This window comes from Psittacula echo (genome assembly GCF_963264785.1).
Source record: "Psittacula echo genome assembly, chromosome: Z".
Lineage (NCBI taxonomy): Eukaryota > Metazoa > Chordata > Aves > Psittaciformes > Psittacidae > Psittacula > Psittacula echo.
The window spans coordinates 15,446,644-15,465,722 of record NC_137742.1 but is presented as its reverse complement, the minus strand read 5'-3'; the positions used below and the strand labels follow the sequence as shown (position 1 = coordinate 15,465,722).

The window sequence follows — 19,079 nt, the reverse complement described above, 5'->3', positions numbered from 1 at the left end:
TGCCAGCAGCTCATAGAAGCATAGAATCATAGAATAGTTAGGGTTGGAAAAGACCTTAAGATCATCTAGTTCCAACCCCCCTGTCATGGGCAGGGATGTCACCCAAGGCTCTGTCAATCTGGCTTTGAACACCACCAGGGATGGAGCGTTCACGACTTCCTTGGGCAACCCATTCCAGTGCCTCACCACCCTTAAAGAACTTCCTCTTTATATCCTACGTAAACTTCCCCTGCTTAACCTTTAACTCGTTACTGCTTGTCCTATCACTACAGTCTCTAATGAAGAGTCCCTCCCCAGCATCCTTATAAGCCCCCTTCTGATACTGGAAGGCTGCTATGAGGTCTCCATGCAGCCTTCTCTTCTCCAGGCTGAACGACCCCAACTTTCTCAGCCTGTCTTCATACTGGAGGTGCTCCACTCCCCTGATCATCCTTGAGGCCCTCCTCTGGACTTGTTCCAACAGTTCCATGTCCTTTTTATGTTGAGGACACCAGAACTGCACACAATACTCCAAGTGAGGTCTCACAAGAGCAGAGTAGAGGGGCAGGATCACGTCCTTCGACCTGCTGGTCACGCTCCTTTTGATGCAGCCCAGGACATGGTTGGCTTTCTGGGCTGCGAGCACACACTGCCAGCTCATGTTAGGTTTCTCATCGACCAACACCCCCAAGTCTTTCTCTGCAGGGCTGCTCTGAATCTCTTCTCTGCCCAAGGGAAGCTGTGCCTGGGATTGCTCTGACCCAGGTGTAGGACCTTGCACTTGGCATGGTTAAACTTCATAAGGTTGGCATCAGCCCACCTTACAAGCATGTCAAGGTCCCTCTGGATGGCATCCCTTCCCTCCAGCTTGTCAACCGAACCACACAGCTTGGTGTCATCGGCAGACTTGCTGAGGGTGCACTCAATCCCACTGTCCATGTCACCGACAATGATGTTGAAGAAGACCGGTCCCAACTCCAATCCCTGAGGGACACCACTTGTTACTTATCTCCAGCTGGACATTGAACCATTGACCACAGCTCGTTGCATGCAGCCATCCAGCCAGTTCTTTATCCACCAAGTGGTGCACCTATTAAATTGATGTCTCTTCAATTTAGAGACAAGGATGTCATGTGGGACAGTGTGAAACGCTTTGCACAGTTCTGTAGCCCCATCATAGAAGACCACCAAATTGGTCAGGCAGGATTTCCCCTTAGTGAAGCCATGCTGGCTGTCACCAACCACCTTTTCATTTTCATGTGCCTTAGCATGCCTTCCAGGAGAATCTGCTCCACGATTTGCCAGGCACAGAGGTGAGAGTGACTGGTCTGTAGTTCCCTGAGTCATCCATTTTCCCTTTCTTGAAAATGGGGGTTATATTTCCCTTTTTCCAGTCGTCAGGAACTTCACCTGGCTGCCGTAATTTTTCAAATATGATGCACACTGGCTTAGCAACTTCATTCGCCAGCTCCTTCAGGACCCGTGGATGGAGGAGCTGGGGAATGAAGTTACTAAGCCACTGTCCATCATATTTGAAAAATATGATGAAAGTCACATAAATTCTGCTTTCATACCATATCCCTGGCTTCAGAAGACCTACTTATCTATATAAAGAAGTTATAGTGACATAAAATTATAAATTAAGAAGTAAAATTTTACTAGTCTGATTCCCCATTTGGCCATTAAAACATATGTTCTTTAATGTTATTTATTGTAAGTTTATTTATTGAAAGTTTACTTATTGCAATTTAGACACTGAAAACCAAAAATAATGAATCAGAGGCCACCTTATGCTGATCAATTGCAATTTGTGACACAGATAAGCCATCAGATCAGTGAACAAGTTAGTTTTCTCTTTGGTATTAATTTTCCCCTCTAAAATGGCTAAATAGCTCCCCCCCCAACATTTCTCCCCTCCTGCATACGCAGGAGCAGCAGTGGCTGATGAAAACATGTAGAAAATTTGATACATATGGAATCTTTACAATTTTTTATTTAATCTTTTGTGATTCTTTCCCCACATTCTTGGGGGAATAGAACATGGAAAAAGTTCCAAAAATAGATCCTGAAATGTCCTCTACTCTCACAGGATGAGAAGTCCTCATACCAGCAATGACTATGACATTTTCAAGGCTGGATTTTCAAGGCTGGACTCACTTTTCTGCATGGTTTTTTTTTTTTTTTTTTTTTTTCTTCTCAGGAGCTCCTTTGTATGTAAGTGGTAGTTACGAGTGGTGTGTACTTCAAATTTTCCATTTCACCATAACAAAAACTTAAAATTCTGGAGCCCACAGAATTAGGGTTAGTAAGTGAAATATTTCTATTATTAAAAGGCGTCTGCAGGAAGAAAGCTGCAAAAGAGTACTCTGTGAGTTTAAACCTTACTCCTTTCTTACTCTCCCTTGTTGCAAGATACTCTGTTTCTTTCAAAATACATGGTGTCTCTTTGCATCGGTAAGGGAAGAACGAAGTGCTGAATGGCTCTAGCCCTTAGCATGAGGGTCCAAAGCATTTTATATGCAGATTACAAGTTCAGATACAATGCAGAAACTTAGCAGCAGAGCAACACTCAGTGGTTCTTCAGAGTTTATGTGAAATTAACCATTTCCGGCAGAATTGTAATAAACAGGATACAAAGTTACTACCAGAAGCAACAGTTCATTTGACATTTTTCAGGAAGTCAAGGGTTCCCCAGACATGAAATTTTAAAGGACAGCCGTGAGGCATATTGATGAAATTATTCAAGGAAGTTTCATTCACTTTGGTCCTGTGTTATGGATGGATGAGATTTTATTGTTTAGACCTCTTAATTTGGGGTAAACCTAGGGTTCCTCAGGATCATTATCTTTATATATAAAATAAAATCAAAATACGAAAGTTGTTGAAAATTGCATTTAAAATTAAATGTACTTGACATGTTCCTATTAAAACAGGATTCTTGTATTTGCCACAAACTGAGATGCCCGAGTTTTTAAACTCTGGCTTTGTAAACTATTATTTTAATCTCCTAAATGAGTATTAAGTTTTGGAAGTGCACCAATCCGTATAAAAACTTATTTAGAATATTTGACATGAAATGTAAATGTTCATATATACCTAATAAAACCAGATCTTTATGAGTAATGCAGGACCTGAATTGAAAGATCTCGAGAGAGAGAGAAGGGAAAACTTGGTGTGGAAAATGACGAGTACAAAGCAGGAAAACAATTACCTGAGCTTGTGAAGCTATTTTTATACAGCTGGCTACTTCTACACTTCAATTTGATTACTGCTTGCTGCTTTTGTCCCTAAGAATCTGGAAGTCTGTGTGAAAGAACTTGCCTTGTCTACAGCTGTTTGAAGTGCCAGGACATGATGTAAGGTGCTACCTCCTCGTTTAAACTTTTGCCTAAAAAGGACAAGAGCAAGTATATGTAAGCATACTGTTTCTTTTAGTGAGACTTCTTTACGAGTTCTGAGGGTTGTTTGTTTTCTCTTTTTCTTTTGCATATATACACATTTTATTAGGTATGTTTAACGAGTATCAAGGTAAGAAATAGATCAATGCTTCAGACTGCAGAGAGACCTACTCTGCATAAATCAAGAAAGCAGTGAGAAGACATTTCCCTGTTTTTAATTACTTCACACATTAAAAAGCAGAGTGCAGGAAAAATCCGGTGTACAAAGTTAATGGTCATGCCGCATCCACGTGAATTATCATCTCATCAACAAGGCAAGTGCAGCTTAGAAAGGGAAAACTAAACGGGCAAACCTCATATAAAAAAAAAAAACAAAGGGCAAAAAGTAATTTCACTTGACAGACCAAACCCTTCTGATGTGGTGACTGCACAGCTTATGTAGGAAGCCGGCTCCCAGCACGGCAAAGAGGAGTTCGCCACGTCCTGTGGCGCAGTGGGGAAACTCTCTCAGACCTCCCTGAGCTCCAGCCTCTCGGGGCTGAGCTGCCCGAGAAGCCCCGCAGCGAACCGCGGCGCTGGCCGCGGCCCTCGACACCGCGCGGCTCTGAGACGGCCGCTGTTCCTCCCTCACCACGGAGGGTGCCCACCACGCCATTCGGAGCCGCGGGAACTGTGGCACAAACAGGCGGAGCCGCCTGCGACCGCCTCGTTGAGGCGGAGTGGAGGGAGCTCTCACTGGCCCTCCGGTGCTTGAACTCCCCCATCGGCGTCACCAGCGCCGCTACACCCCGGCAGAGGCCGCGGCCCAACCAGCACCGCCCGGCCTTGCTTCGCCTCAACCAGCCGTGCGTCGCGGCGGAAGGGAAAGAGAGAGGGGAGGAGCGGCGTGGGGGTGCCGGCCGTGGCGACGGCTCAGTGGGTTGCTCCTCGCGAGAGAGGGCGAGGCTTCCGGTGTTGTGACTGCGGGGCCGTAAACATGGCGGTGAGTCTCCGCGCCCGCTCGTTGAGGCACCTCCGCATCCGAGGTAAGGGGCAAGGCCAGGCCGCGGCCGCACGCTGTGCCCTGGCTGGTTCTCGCACCGCACTGCTGCCCAGCCGCACCCTCCCTTCTTTTCCTCCCCTTCTCCTCCTCCGGCTCCCTCCTCTCCGTCAGCATAACGCGCTTCTCGTTCCCCTTCCCTGCAGGTCGGAACGACAGCGGCGAGGAGAACGTCTCCCTCGATCTCAGCCGAGGTACGGGCTGGGGGCCGGCGAGGCGTGGAGGTGCCGCCTGCCTCTCCCTGCGCGCCCGCGGCGGGGGGCGGGGGGAGCCGCCGGCGGCGAGCGGCCTGGTGCTGCGGAGCGGCCGCGGCGCCCGGAGGGCGGTGGTTGGTGGTGGAGCAGTAGCGGGGTGCCTGTGCCCACCGCCGGTGGGCTGCCCGGCGACCTGTAGTGAGCGGTGCTGCCCGTAGGTGGAAGCCTCTGCTCAGCCCCTGCCCGGGAACTGTGGGGCCGTAGCGCTGCCCGTCCCTGGCCGCAGGCGAGCGGAACTCCTGCGTGGGGGCACCGGCTCCTCGGCCGCTTCTGGGGTTATTTCCAGAGGGGACTGTGCTTTGTAGACGGAGCTGTATGTTTACAGCTGCCATACCGCAGCCGTCGGCCTCGCCGCCGGGACTCCCTCCGGCCGCGGGTCCGCTCGGCGGGTAGGGCGCTGCGGCCTGGGGGAGCACTTCTGCGGTGGGGCTGGACCTGCCGCCATACCTTATCGTAGACCCCTCTCTGTCCTATGCCGGCTGACCGTCCTTGCTGTGCGCCGCTTGCGGTTAGACCAGAGGGCACTTATCTCCCGTTTACTTGTTAAATTGTTCCAAACATCCTTCACTAATCTCAGATGTATGGGGAGGAACGGGGACACAGATAAGAGGAAGAAACAGTAACATCTGCTACACACCAGCTGATTTCGTCTCAGGCAAATAGGAACTCGTTCCCTACCCAAATATGTTGTTCATCTTGCCTTGCTGAGGGCCAGGGTAAGGGTTAGACCCTCTCAAGGAGCTGAATAAAATGCAGAAAACGAACTGGCCCACTAGAAGCAATGACTGTTCTTGGGGCAGAAGATCTTTGTCTGGGGGAGGGAATAAATTTCATGGTTGTAGTATGACTGTTCTGCTTCAGGAGATCAGGGCTGCAGCTATCCTGAATAGGTCCATTTTATGGGGAAGTAGGCAGGGAAGTGATAGAATCAATGAGACGACTGTGAAATGTAAAGGAAGTACAAATATTAGCAGCATCAATCAAGTTTTCAGTTTAGTAAGAGGCTGTATCAGCAATTCCTCCTCTATTTCTCTTTTCCCTCAGTAAGATCAGTGTTTAGATTTTTTTTTTTTTATTAAGCAGTTTTGCCATGGGCTGAAAGCTATCTCTCTGTGTACATATGTTTGCAAGTGTATTTTTGTTCCTGGGAAAAGTGCTGAGGTTTTTTCAGTGTAAAGAAATGGGCTCTTACGTCTCCTCCCACCCTGTATCCAAATGGACATGACTGTGTTAGTGAGACACTGTCTTTAAAACAAATGAAACTTTAGTCAACAAAATGTATGACAAAGGCTTTAACAGTTTGAGCACATGACACAGTGTAAGCAGTGTTACCTGTTCATGAAATTTAAAGTATCAGGATTTTAATGAATGGTTTAGTAACTTTTTGATGTGTAGCATGCTGAATTGTTTTGATGTGGAAGAGCAATGCACAGAATTTAAATTCTAGAGTGGTAATTTTTACATGTGCTCAGTTTGAAATCTTTTATTTGGAATTTGATAGGTGACTATTTTATGATATTGATTTTTGCCATGAGGCATTTTCAGTCACCTGCTGATTCCACGAGACAGTAGTAGTAGCAGGACAACTACTTCATGTGTATCATAGTATAAAATAGACTCTCAGGTAAGATGCAAAATAATTTTTTAGTACAACGGAAAGAAAGATGTTTTGCACTTGACTCTATATAGCCCCTATTTAAAAATGTTGTGGTAGTTGCAGCTGATTAAGAAACTGCTTTATGTTTAGTTGTGAACCAGTTATCAAAAAAGTAAGGAGTTTGGATTTTTGTCAGAGAAACCACAGCTGACTGATCAGTAGTCATACAGCTATCCATGGTAGGTATTAACCTCATTTTAAAGAGAAAGCAAAAGTAAAAAGTTGAAAAGTCTCAGGAGGACATTAACTAAGCTAGATCATAATTTGATTTCCACTCTGAGCAAAATGTTTTTTTTTTCAGCTGTTGCAGTAGTTGCATAAGTGATTAGTTTAAATATTTTAAATTGCTAGCCTCATTCTGTACTGATAATACACTGATATGATCCACTGTGTTGAGTGGATCACGTAGTTTTCCACAAGGCTCATGTTTTCTGTAACTTTAAAGAATATTCTAGTGGTTTTTGTTTCCCCAGTCAGCTGAACTTTGTTTTGATTAACATGAAATATCTGATTTAGGCAAAGAAGAAAATCACCATAAACAGTGCCTCAGACATATGGTTCTAGTTATAGTGTCCTCTTTATTACAAACATACGAAATTATGTTGGTATTGCCTTGTTTTAAACAGATTGCTATTAGTGATGGCTTGGCAAACATGACTTAGCATACAAGTCAAACCTTTGCTAGGCCTTACCTGTGGACTGTGTACTAACTACACTCTTTCCATGCAAGAGGCCAGTGCTGTTATTAAGTATTTCAGAACTAATAATAGGTGTAGGGAGGATGTTAGCCCTGTTTGTGCTGCTGTGGGTCTTACTTCTTCCTGGCTTTTTGTGCAGTAAGGCTGGGGGAATGCTTTGCTTCTTGTAGAGCTTATCTGCCTTTCTCTGTGTGCTTTTTGTTTGCTCTTGCCTTTGCAGCTGTAGTTGCATGTTTGCCCATGTTTTCCTGGGACTCGCTATGTTTACTGTGGCTTGTATAGTATGGTTTCACTCTTTAGAGCCTTCTTGGTGCCCTGCCATTTTAAAAATGGTGTATAATAATGCTTATGAAATGCATTTTATATGATGGTGCATTCCATGTGTATGTGTGTGTGAACTCCTGTGCATAAGACTACACTGGTTAAAGATTATAATGTAAAGTCTATGATTTGCTGTTCCTCATAGTTTTGGGGATTTTTTTCTCCTTGGTGTTTTTGGTTGTTGCTGGTGTTTTTTGTTCGTTTGAGGGTTTGTTTCTGTGGTGTTTTGGTTTTTGTTGTTGTTATTGTTGTTTGTTTTGCTTTGTGTTTGTGTTTTGGGTTTGTTTTTTGTGTGTGTGTTTTGGTTTTGTTTTTTTTTTTTCCTTATGGGCCACTCAAGCCAGGCTGTCCTCCATCTTTTAAGAGGATTCTGATAAATCTGTCATTTTTTCAAAAGAAAATTCTTTTGGTATGGTAATTTTCTAAAGAAAGTCAGTTTGCTGAAAGGATGATCGACTCTGCAAAAATTGTCCCCAGCACATGTTCTTCTGTTGATTACAAATTGCAGTTAATAACTGGGATTTGAAGTGCTCAGGTTTTGGCCTTGTGTTATATTACCTGCTCAGAATAGAACAGAAAAGGAAAAGGAGGACAGACTAGCCACCCGTGCAACTCCCATTACAGTCATCTGGAAGGAATTAGCAGGGGGATGAGGCAGATTGGTTTAATTAGACTACTGAATCAACCTCATAACTTTTTAAGGCCAGAAAGGACAATTGGAGTTATCGACTAGGTTAGTGCATTCCGTAGGAATTTTTGCATTGAGTCTGGTCATGGTTGTGTATGTAATGACGGCACAAGCATTACGTGATTTTAGCATAATTCATCTTGGTTTCTGCCTGTTTTACAGATATTCCAAACTGAATTACAGAAGTGTATATACCTCCCAAAGCTTTAGGCTCTGTAAAAGGCTGTGTAATCCACACATCATTTGCTGCTAAGTTCTTTTCTTGCCTTGATGCCTGAATCTCCTTATTCTCTTGGGCGACCATCGTCTCTCACTTTGCTCTGATTTTCAGCACTTGTCCTTGGGTGAAGGCCTAAGTAGTTTAGAACTTGCATAGTTGAAGAACCATGTCTCACAGTGCTTCATCTGTAGTCAGGCTCCTTTAAATGTCCTTCCTTCAAGGGATCCCAGTTTTCTCGGATTCCTGTAGCTCTGAGCCTGCAGTGGCTGTTAAGAACTTTTCAGAAGCTTTAGAGAGATGCAAGAGTGCCAAGTGCTGATGGTCAGGTACTGTTCATGTCTCTGTCTTCACTTCCTCCTTCTTGGGGGTAACAGTCTTCATTTTCTGGTACTGTACTTTTTTAATTAACTGAAATGTACCTGTCTCCAACATCAGTACTTTATTATTCATAAACATGCATTATGAGATAGCGCTTAGATGTCTCTTAGATATCTCTTAGATGTCTCGTAGATGGCTCCTTTTGTACAGCTAGTTCTCTCTACTTTTTAAATGTTGAGTCTTCTAGCTACAACATGAGCCAGATATGAGATATGAACAAAGTAGTTGAGGAAACTGACTTTTTCTGCGTAAGAATGTGTTTCACAAAATTGGCTATTGTTATCTGCAAAGTTACCATTTTCCTTCTTTGCCGCTACTGTCCATCATTTCCTCCTATCATGTGGGTAAAAGTAAGAGATACAGAAGTTCCATATAATTTGAGATCTGAACTGTATTATTTTTTGTACTGTGCTTTCATCATTTTAAACCATGTTGTATTTGATTCCATGTGCCCACATGGCAAAATGTAACGCATTGCATGCAGGGCAAACATCTCGGGATGCTATTTGCAGTTTACAGCCCACAAAAATGTCAGGCATTTTTAAGGGTTATTTGTGGGATAGTCAGAGAAGGCTAGATGAATTTAGTTTCCAAATCGAGCTTGAGATTTGATGACCATGCTGTTTCCAGCTTCCTCCATCAATATGGAAGAAGCAGGGAGGGACGCTGTGCACTTGTCTGGTACTGAGAGCCCAAGTAGTGGGGGAGGGAAAAATCCCCACCCATTTTGGAGTGAACTGCCTGTAGCAAGGCAATGGGAGACTGGGGCATAAATGGTAACTTCCTTGGTGGCTCAAAGGCATTTGTTGCATACTAATGGCAAGACTGTTACTAGGAGCCTCTTACTTTTTTTTTGTACTCTTGCAGTATATGTTCTGGCTTGTAAAGGAAGGAGTGGGGCTCCAGCACACTGTCGAAACCTTACCTTAAAAATACCCAAATAAACAAAATGTGTGGGTACCTTTCACCCTGGCTTTGTAGTATGCCATCACTGTGATAAGTAACCGTAGCAGGATACTTGTGTTAGATCCACACAGAGAAATAGCTAGTTTTTTGCTCCCTCATTTGTGAATCTGTAACAAAAGCTGTAATAGAAGCAAGAAGGTAATTATTAGCATTTTTTTTTTTCTTTTTTTCCTGAGATCTAGAAGAGCAGCTTGAAAAACAGCTGGAGAGAGATCTTACTTGTCTTGCTGTCTGAGATATGTTCTTCTGCATTATTCTTGTATATTGTTCTGTTCATATGTAGACATTAAAAAGGAACTGATCGGTAATATTGGCCTGCCAACTTTGTGGGTAACGTGTTACCTTTTGGTAGGTTAGAGAGGTACAAGTGCAGAGTCTGTATACTCTGCAAAATGAAGCATGCACTTAGCTTCCCTGTTTGTACTTGCCCTTTAGTTGACTATTGTTTTGGTGACTAGAGTGCACTGGCCTGGTTAGATTAATGATTCTTGTGTACCTTTGGCTTTGCTTCCTAAAGCATTACTACTTTTACAGTTTTAAAACTTCAGAGCTAGTAAGATGGTGTGTGCTTAGAATATTTTCACATTTTATTTCTTGATAACAGGAACAATGTTTTTAATGAAGAACAAACTTAACAAAAGGCAACTTGAAAAACCTTCTAACTTGCTTACCTAGTGTTACGGTATCTCTAGGAGCTGGGCACTACCATGTCTTTCAAGATCTGCATTTGTACCAGTCTGTAAAGTTTTCGTGTGCAGCATCTATAGATTTGGTTTTGTGGGTGGGTTCTTTATTTTTTTGCTTCTGTGGTTCAGAGTGCTCAACAAATGTCAGCCCTCATTCTGGAGGACAAAGAATGAAATGACTGTCCTAATATCTTGTGGTTCCTATTTATATTTGACAAAATCGTTCTGTCATTGGGATCCATATAAATATCTTCTTAGGTGTTTAAGCTATGCTGTGTTTCCACAGCATTATAGGATTCTGATTCCTACCCTCTTTCCCCCACACCCCCCAGAGTCATTTGAATCTTATTAATTTTAGAAACTGTTGAAGTACCAATATCTCTAGTTCCTGCCTTCTTGGTATGAATGTTTTAGTCTTTGTCATAAATGTTCCTAATTTTTCTTTCTTCCTTCCCTCCCTTCCCTTCCACCCCACCGCCTTTTGAGATTAACACTATGCTTAGTTTCAGGATTTCTTTTTTTTGTCAGAGCGTATCCAGTGTAGATGCTATGTAAAGAAACACACCCCTCATCGTAATTACAGTAAATAAGGAAGCTATGTCAACGATGGCCGTCCCAGAAAGAAATACATCACTTATTTGCTCAATCTCGTGACCTTCATGCATACTTTACCACCAATTACCTATCAATCTCATAAGTTTGCCCCTAATAACAGAGAAGAGATGCTAACGTCAGGTGGACTTTTCCAACTGAGGAAAAAAGTGAAATAGTTATAATGAAAACCTGCTGTTTTCCAACTGTTTATATCCATCCAAACCCAAATACTGCAGAAAAGAACAATGCCACAGGGTGGCTTGAGAATTGATGTTGAAATGATGACTGACTAATTTGGTGAAATGTACTGAAAAATGAGGTAAATTTTTTAATCTTAAATGCTAATTGAGATTCCTGCCTGAGACTTTCTTATTTTGAAATAATAAATGGCACGAGTCATCTACATTAAAACCAGCTAACTTCTTACAACTAAGACACAAGCATGTGACTTGAGGCTGTTATAGCTACACAAAAGGTTAGATAAAATAAGAGGTTTGCTTTTCATTGCAACTGTTTTTAAGTGCAGGCAGGTAGGCAGATGTTTATACCATAGTGCAGATGAATTTGCACATTGAGCAGCACTCCTTATACTGATTACTTCTGATACAGAAGGGAAGGTGCCATAACACTGCTACACAAGTGCTGGCTGATATTTAACAAATTGTTTTATTGGTTATATTTTATTCTAGTTTTTGAATCTGTAGCTTCAATGTATTTGTGCATAGTGGAGATTTTTTTTTTTTTTTTTTTTTCATTTGCTAACCACCTGTTATGTTGATGGAGAATTTGGCTAGAATGAATCAAGAAAAAAGCAGGAGCTAGTAAAGCCTCAGAGCATGATCAGTGAAGATCACCAAATCTTTACATCTTGTGAAGAGAAGGAATGCTGGTAAAGATGTATAAGAGAGAAAATGGATTTTCTTTTTTTTTTTTTTTTTTAGGGCAGATAAACAAACAAAAAGCAACCAAACAACAAAACCAAACAACCTTCCCCCAAAAAATCCAACAAAACCAAAACTCACCAAAACAATGAAACCAACTTCAAAGAACAGAAACCCCTACTTAAGAGTTGTATTTTTGTAGTTGTGAGACTGAATTTTACTGTTAGCGCATACCTCAAAGCTCTGTAGGACTTGCATTCTTCTTTATATTCATCAATGTAGCAAGCTCAACAGTGGCATGAATAGGTTTGGGTAACTAAATTTTATGAGGAAATCTTTTCTCCCAAATTCTACCTGAACAGCGATATCCGTGGAATGAACACTGTTCATTAATTAATTAGTCTGAGTCATAGATTCTGTTTGTAAATTCAGTGGGTTTGTTCTTTACTATCTAGACTTGACTAAGCTCATTTTAGTCTGGGTGCTACTTACTGCTGTGGTTTTGGTGACATCTGACCGTTTATTTAGGTAGCTGTTCCTGTAGCAGTTCATAAAACTGCTTTTACTGCATTTGCTTTAGTTACTATGTAGAAGTTAAATACATTTCATTGTTTGTAATGTAAAATGAAAAGAACAAAAGTTTTTAATTTCCTTTTAGTTGGAGAGATGGGTAGTTAAATTCATGCTGTTTATCAGTGGTACTTTGAGTAACCTTGTGAATCTCAGACAAAAAGGATGGCAAAACAGTAAACATGAGCTAGGACAGCTACTCACCCGTGTTTGAAATGGCTGCTGTTGGTTAGTGTGGTTGAAATGAGAGGTACATTTCTATGCACCATCTACATAAATTTCATAACCAATAAAGTACAGCTGTTGATTTAAGACTACAGAATGATTAGTCAGAGATACTTGTACATAGAAGTAAGGTATTTAAAGCAAAGCAATATGGGCTTGATTTGTGGAAAAAATATAAAAGTAACAAAGAATAATTTCATTAGTTGCTTCATGTAAAATGTGTAGTAAACAATATTGGAATTTTGTCTGGGGTTTTTTCAGCCATATAAATGATTGATTTTCTGCTTGAAGTGTACACAGACTACACAAAAATACATGTATTAAATAACTACTTCATACAGATAGATTACTGTCAAGAACAACTGTTGCCTCAAAGTTACTGTGTTTTTTTTTAAAAAAAGATTAGATCTATAATCTTTTTCCTTTATTACCTTCTGAGCATCAGTGAAGTCAGAATTCAGCTTTAGTAACCTCATATCTAGAGAATTTAGGATGTGATCATCTCCTCTATGCAAACCTTGTGTGATTCTCATGGGTAGACTTACTGAGGGTTTGTTTGGTTTTTTTCATGACATACAACGAAAAGAAATGGAAAAAAGTTACTGTTTCCATAAATGGGGTGTTTCTATCTCAGTTTTTTAGGTTAGCTTGTTCCTTTAGTAGGATAGATTTTTGTAAGTTGAAATTGACTAACAAATTAGGTGTCATCTGTGTTTAAAGAATTGCATTTGTATGTTGTGAAATTCATGAATATGGTGCTTCCTGTCCCTTCTCTGAAAATTACCTTTCCAGTAGAAAAAGTCTTGAACAGTCACAACAACAGGCAGATGAGACCTGTCCTGTCTCTGATACAAAGGACTGGAGTTCCCAAGCATCATCAGTCTGTGCACTATTCTGAAATCTTCTGGTTATAGCATTTTAAGGAGGGTAGTTGTCATATCACGCATTTGTCACAGTTTAAAGGTTTCCTTCTGCAGTTAGTGCTATTTGTGAATTACTTGCAATTTCTAGTTGTATGCCTTTATTAATGTTTGAGCATGTTATTATTTTGCTCCTTCCATGTCTTGGCAGATTGGCCTTCATGTCTTCATTGGCAAATGGAGTGATTGCACAGCCACTAGTGTTGCTAGGCTTTTTTTTTTTTTTCTTAAGTGACACCCTGCGTAACAAGGTATTTCTGGGGACAGTGACTGCCTCCTAACAGCTTGGAGTTTATCTGTAAGGGCTGTTTAACTGGACAACATTATGAGTTTGGATTCTTGAACAAATTAAAATGATGCAGAGGAGAATCTGAATGTTAATTGGGAATATTCTCGAAGATATGATCATATCTCTCCCTTTCACAAATTTTTTCTGATGTCAGTAATAGTATTACCAACTTGCCTGTCAAGTTTGGTAATATTCAGAGGAATACATGATACGAATGCAGAATTGGTGGCAGAAAAGAAAGAAGAAAATGGGTTGGAGGAACTGAAGGTGATTTTCTATGCCATTACAATGAACTCACATTCACCATTCAAATTCATAGCTGATGTTTTGGAAAGTATTAATTTGATTTGTATACCAACATAACCAATGTTGTTAACCTGAGAAGGGCTTATTCTCCAGCTTTTTACTGGGTTTTGAATGTAAGAACAGCTGTACTGCGCCAGCCTTGTGTTCTGTCTCTGAAGTAGCTGATAATTGATGCAGAGGAGAGTACAACAATAGGGCAAAGATACACGTAGTCACACTGCTATGGAGTGTTCCCTGGCCTACAGCATTTTGTGCCTCTGTTTGTGTTTCATTTTGTTGTCTCATTTCCTTCTCTCTTCCTTTTGAACATTGAAACTTTTGAAAGTTTTAGAGAAAGTTCTTCTAGAGTTTGTAACCGTATATTCTGGAATAATTTGTTTCTGTTTAATGGAAAGTGGTAATGAGAGAAATTGTATTAGGAGAGTATAATCCCCTCTTGGTTTTAGTCATCATGTATATAAAGACTGTATATACCAAGAATGATTGCTAAGATTCTTGGCATTAAGATCATGTCTTCCTGAGAGTTGAAGACCTAGTGTAAATGTAAAGGGAGGACTAAATCAAACATTTCATTCTATGAATAGACAAGTTACGTAAAGAACAGGGTTTTTTAAACCTGCCTTGGTACCTAACTTTAATACTATTTTTATTATTGGTCTTTGGGGAAATTTGTGCAGGTCAGTAGTTTGTGTACTGCTATGAAGCAGTGAAAGAATAGTTTATCAAAAGATACGTGTAATTATTTTTTAAATTGGCATTGTAGGTATTCTTTGGAATGGTCCTTCAGTTTTCTCTGTGTTCAAAATCTAAAGTTATTTTAGGTTTAGCAATGTCAAATAATTTGTGGCCAATCTTCAGCTTTGTTCTCTGTTTCTGTTGAAGTAATAATACTGTAGCTTTAGGTGCTAGAAAAGCTGTTAACATTTCAACTACAAGATCTGGTTTTCAGAAGTTTTAGCAGTAAAGCAATATTGTCTGCAAATTTGGCATATAAGATCACACTCTGGGAAGTAACTAGTATAATTCCAAGTGTGGGGATGTAGGGATGGCTTTCTACACATGTAATCTCAGGCTCTTGGTTAGAAATAACGCTGTAATTTGGAACGTGGTCCATATTTGAACTGCTGTCTTTGCTTCAGGATGACTGCAACACCAGAATGAGTATTTGCTGTCATCTTTATCCATACTTAAGAACATGAACAAAATTATCTTTTAATGTATAATACTCTGTGCACATCTGCAGAAGAGAAATCTATACAGTTATGGTAAGCATTCAATCTTTACTTTCCTGTTTACTTACAGAAGGTTATACATGTGTGTCTAGATGTACAGAGCTAAGTAGGAAGCACTGGACTCCTAAGTGTAGTCGTGGTAGAAGACTTTCTTCTTACCTGAGGTTCTAGTGATTGGTGATCCTACTTTGGATATGCTGTCTTTAGCACTGCTTACTAGTCATTAGACTTTTTTTTTCTTTTTTTTTTTTTAATAATGTGAAGGTTAATTTCTACCTGATTGATGAAGAACAGTTCTTTGCTTTCTTTGCTGACTGCTGTGAAAGAGACAAAGTGTGCTTTTTTTCTGCATTACTGAGCCACTTTAATCTAGTCGCAGCTTTTTTAAGTAGCAAGAATGAAAATAATGAGTTCTGAAGCTTTTGTTTTCTTTCTGTTTTCATGAACCTGAACAACTTCTTTGTGATTGTGTTCAAAATAAAGTGCTTTTTGTACCATTTACCCATGGAAGCTATAGGAATCAAATGAATCTCTAGGTACATTCTGCAGAAATCACTGGGTTTGATCACCTGTACTTTTCAAGGGGATACTCTTGATTTTTAAGATTTGTTATACATTGTGGTGTTTTCTTAAATCTAAAATTTATGAGAATTATTTCGCAAAACATAAACATCACACTATATCAGTGCAAAATATTTTTCACTTTACTGATTCAGGTGTGATAAAAGCATTTTAACAGTGATCATATAGGATGTCTGTCTGGCTTAGTATTCAGTACATATTTCAACATAATAGCAACTATCTAAACTTGATACAAACAACTGTTTATTGTATGTTTTTACCTTATATGTCTAGACTGAAGGTGTATCTCCATTTATATTACTGTGGTTTTGAAAATCAGGTTGAATGTAAATTGTTCACTAATTTTTTTTCAATATGGCACAGTGGAGCTGGTTCATCAATATAAATAATTCAGGAGTCATGTCTGTTGTGCAGTTTGCTTTTTGTTGCTTTCTCTTCTCCCATTGTTCTCAGAACTTGATTGTTTTTCTGTGCAGTTTCCACATTTTGAATTAGATGTAAATTAAGAATACTTCATGTTATGAGATATTACATAATTGTCCTGATTATTTTTTTAAGCAAGTTGATGATGGCAGGATATGCCTCCTCATTGGTATTTGATTTCATTATTAAAGGTTAAAAGTGTTTCAGCAGATTGATTACCTGTCATCTAGGCTTAGATAGACACCTTTAATTAACTGATTTCTAATATTTCATTGCTTTTATTAACTGATAACTCATTGCTATTTCAGTAGGAATGGAGGAAGGTCCATTCATGTTTCTAGATGGTGTGTGTTTCACTCAACTTGCTCCATTTTGGCAGCATGTAGTTTAATGAGCCACTAAGAGCAGCTTTGCAGCATATGGTTGCCTATCACTTAGACTTTAAAAATCTCTGATGTAGAGGTGTACAGTAAGTTCACCAGGATCATCCATTTATTTCCTTCAGTCAAAGAAAGATATCTCTTGTGTTCTTAATTAGTGATGAAATACTGAACTGTACAACTTCCTCCTTTAAAGGGAGTCTTTAGGCACATTTAGTCTCTTATTTCACTTTTGACTCTATGATTCCAGTAGGTGTGATAGTTGCTAGTGCAGCCTCTCACTTGAGAGTTTACCTAGTGTATGTAGATACTATCCTAGCATCTACCAGATGATGCATATAAATAATAAATTAACTCATTATGCCTGACTTCAGAGTTCCTAAATTTGTTTGCTAGAGCCTACCATTCTTTTTGTTTGGTTTTGTTATTTTGGGTTGTGGGGGTTTTTTTTGTTTGTTTTCTTTTGTTTGTTTTTGTTTTTCTTTTTGTTCACATATGCATAATGGAATAGTTAACTGGCATGCTGCTAGTATACTGAATGTTGTCAAACAATCCTGCTAAATCTGTCAGGGGAAAAAAGTTGTCATTTGTGCTAATACAGCTATTGCTGGTCCTGTTTCATCCCTGCATTAGATGTGGTGCTGGCTGTTTTGTGTAGCTGGAGCTCTGTGGTATTCTTTCTCTTGGAAGAATAGGATCTGTCAGAACGCATCATGATTCTCACTGGGAAGAGCACTGTCACAGTCCTGTAGGGGTGAAAAAAGGATTCAAGCCCTAAAAGGTTATGGGAGTTCAAAAACAAATCAACAGCACAACTTTGAAGACTTTTAATATACATACATCTGTGAATTACTTTGAGTCATAGAGAATCATGGAATTCTTGAGGATAGGATTTTAAAAACACCAGTGTCGCTCTGTGCTGAAGATTATCGTTACATGTACTGAATGTTAATTGGCACAAATAGTTGTGCGTAAGAAACCGATGTATCAGAAGTACACAGAATAGATATCTGCTACTTGAAAGTGCGTGCTGTCCAAAAAAGAAGGCAGGTACGCAGTAAATGAGACAGTAGTGACCAGCAAGCTAAGCTGGTGTTGCAGAATACAAGTATGCTGGCTTGAAATGTTTGTACATACCAAGTTTTTAGATGAGATTTGAGGCAAAGTGGCTTTGTGTACATCGGTGGGGGCAATATGCCAAGTGTTAAGTGCAGGTTAAAAGGGGAAAAAAAAAAGTCTGACTTTTTTTCTAACAGGTGCCTTCTGGAAAGGGTATGTCCCACTTCCACCACTCTGCCTGTGAATGGCTTGTTCCACTTCTGCATGGATTTTTGTAAGACTTTAGTTTGACTCATATCACAGCAGAAAACTAACATAGCAAAAGAATTAAAAGTATGCTGCTGAGTTAGTGTTTTTTTAATGTGAAGTTGATAGGTGCTGGAGTAGTGTAAAGGATAGGGTGTATCATATAGTGGGATAGAATAGAGAGAAAGAAAGTGCATCTTGGCAGAAGTAGTAACATCAGCTCAGTCATTTTGCACAGCTCCACCCTTAAAGAAGTACCATGCCAAAGAATGTGAAGATACTTATCTTTCGCTATGGGCCAGCTCGAGATCATAGAATCATTTATGTTGGAAAAGACCTTTAAGATCGTAGAGTTCAGCCATAAACGTAACACTGCCAAGTCTACCACTAAACCATGTCCCTGAGTGCCACGTCTACATGTCTTTAAAGTACCTCCAGGGGTGGTGACTCAACCACTTCCCTGGGCAGCCTGTTCCAATGCTTGACAGCCCTTTTGGTGAAGAAATTATTCTTTATGAGTCAGCATATCAGTAATAAATGAGGTAAGTCAGGAAATAATAGACTTTTGAGGGATCTTAAAATTATAACAAGTAGCTTCTTTGTCTTTTCTTGAACAGAAAAGTAAAAACTTTTGAAGAGCTGAAGAGTAAGGGTTAACCAGAGCTAAGAATTCTCAGCAGCAGTGGTCTGAAGTGGGGTCCTAAAAAAAACAAACCAAAACAAAAACCCATCATGCAACCAAACAAAAAAAAGACCCCAACAACCAAATGAAAACCAAAAGGCTTTGTCAACACCAGCATGAGCTGTTGAGAATGAAATGTTTGGGCCATGATGTTTCTTATTTTGGGAGATGACTTTCATTTTGTGCCATGTTTTTTCCATTTTTGCATTAATAAAAGTTCTTCAGTGCTGTTGCATGAGATTTTGTGACAGGAAGATATGCGGCACTGGATCTAAACTTTGATTACAGGAAAGCCACATGTCTTAGTTGGTAGAATCCAGAATGTATTTAGTCTATTTTCAAGCCTATTTTAATGAAAGGACAGACTAGCAAGAGACTATATCTGAATTTGTGAAGTTGTGTTATT

General features: G+C 40.2%; 1 protein-coding gene across 4 annotated transcripts in view; it reads left to right on the top strand.

Annotated features, from left to right (window-relative positions):
- Positions 1–3,485: 3,485 nt before the first annotated feature.
- RICTOR (RPTOR independent companion of MTOR complex 2) overlaps positions 3,486–19,079 on the top strand; it is an 83,550-nt gene continuing 67,956 nt past the window's right edge. For 2 of the 4 annotated variants that reach the window (XM_080638690.1, XM_080638689.1), the window contains exons 1-2: positions 3,487–4,402; positions 4,563–4,610. In XM_080638690.1, coding sequence (XP_080494816.1) covers positions 4,354–4,402; positions 4,563–4,610 — 97 coding nt within the window. In that variant the 5' untranslated portion in view covers positions 3,487–4,353. Of the gene's footprint in view, positions 4,403–4,562; positions 4,611–19,079 lie in introns of all 4 variants that reach the window. The other 2 variants (XM_080638688.1, XM_080638687.1) reach the window with 2 other exon arrangements.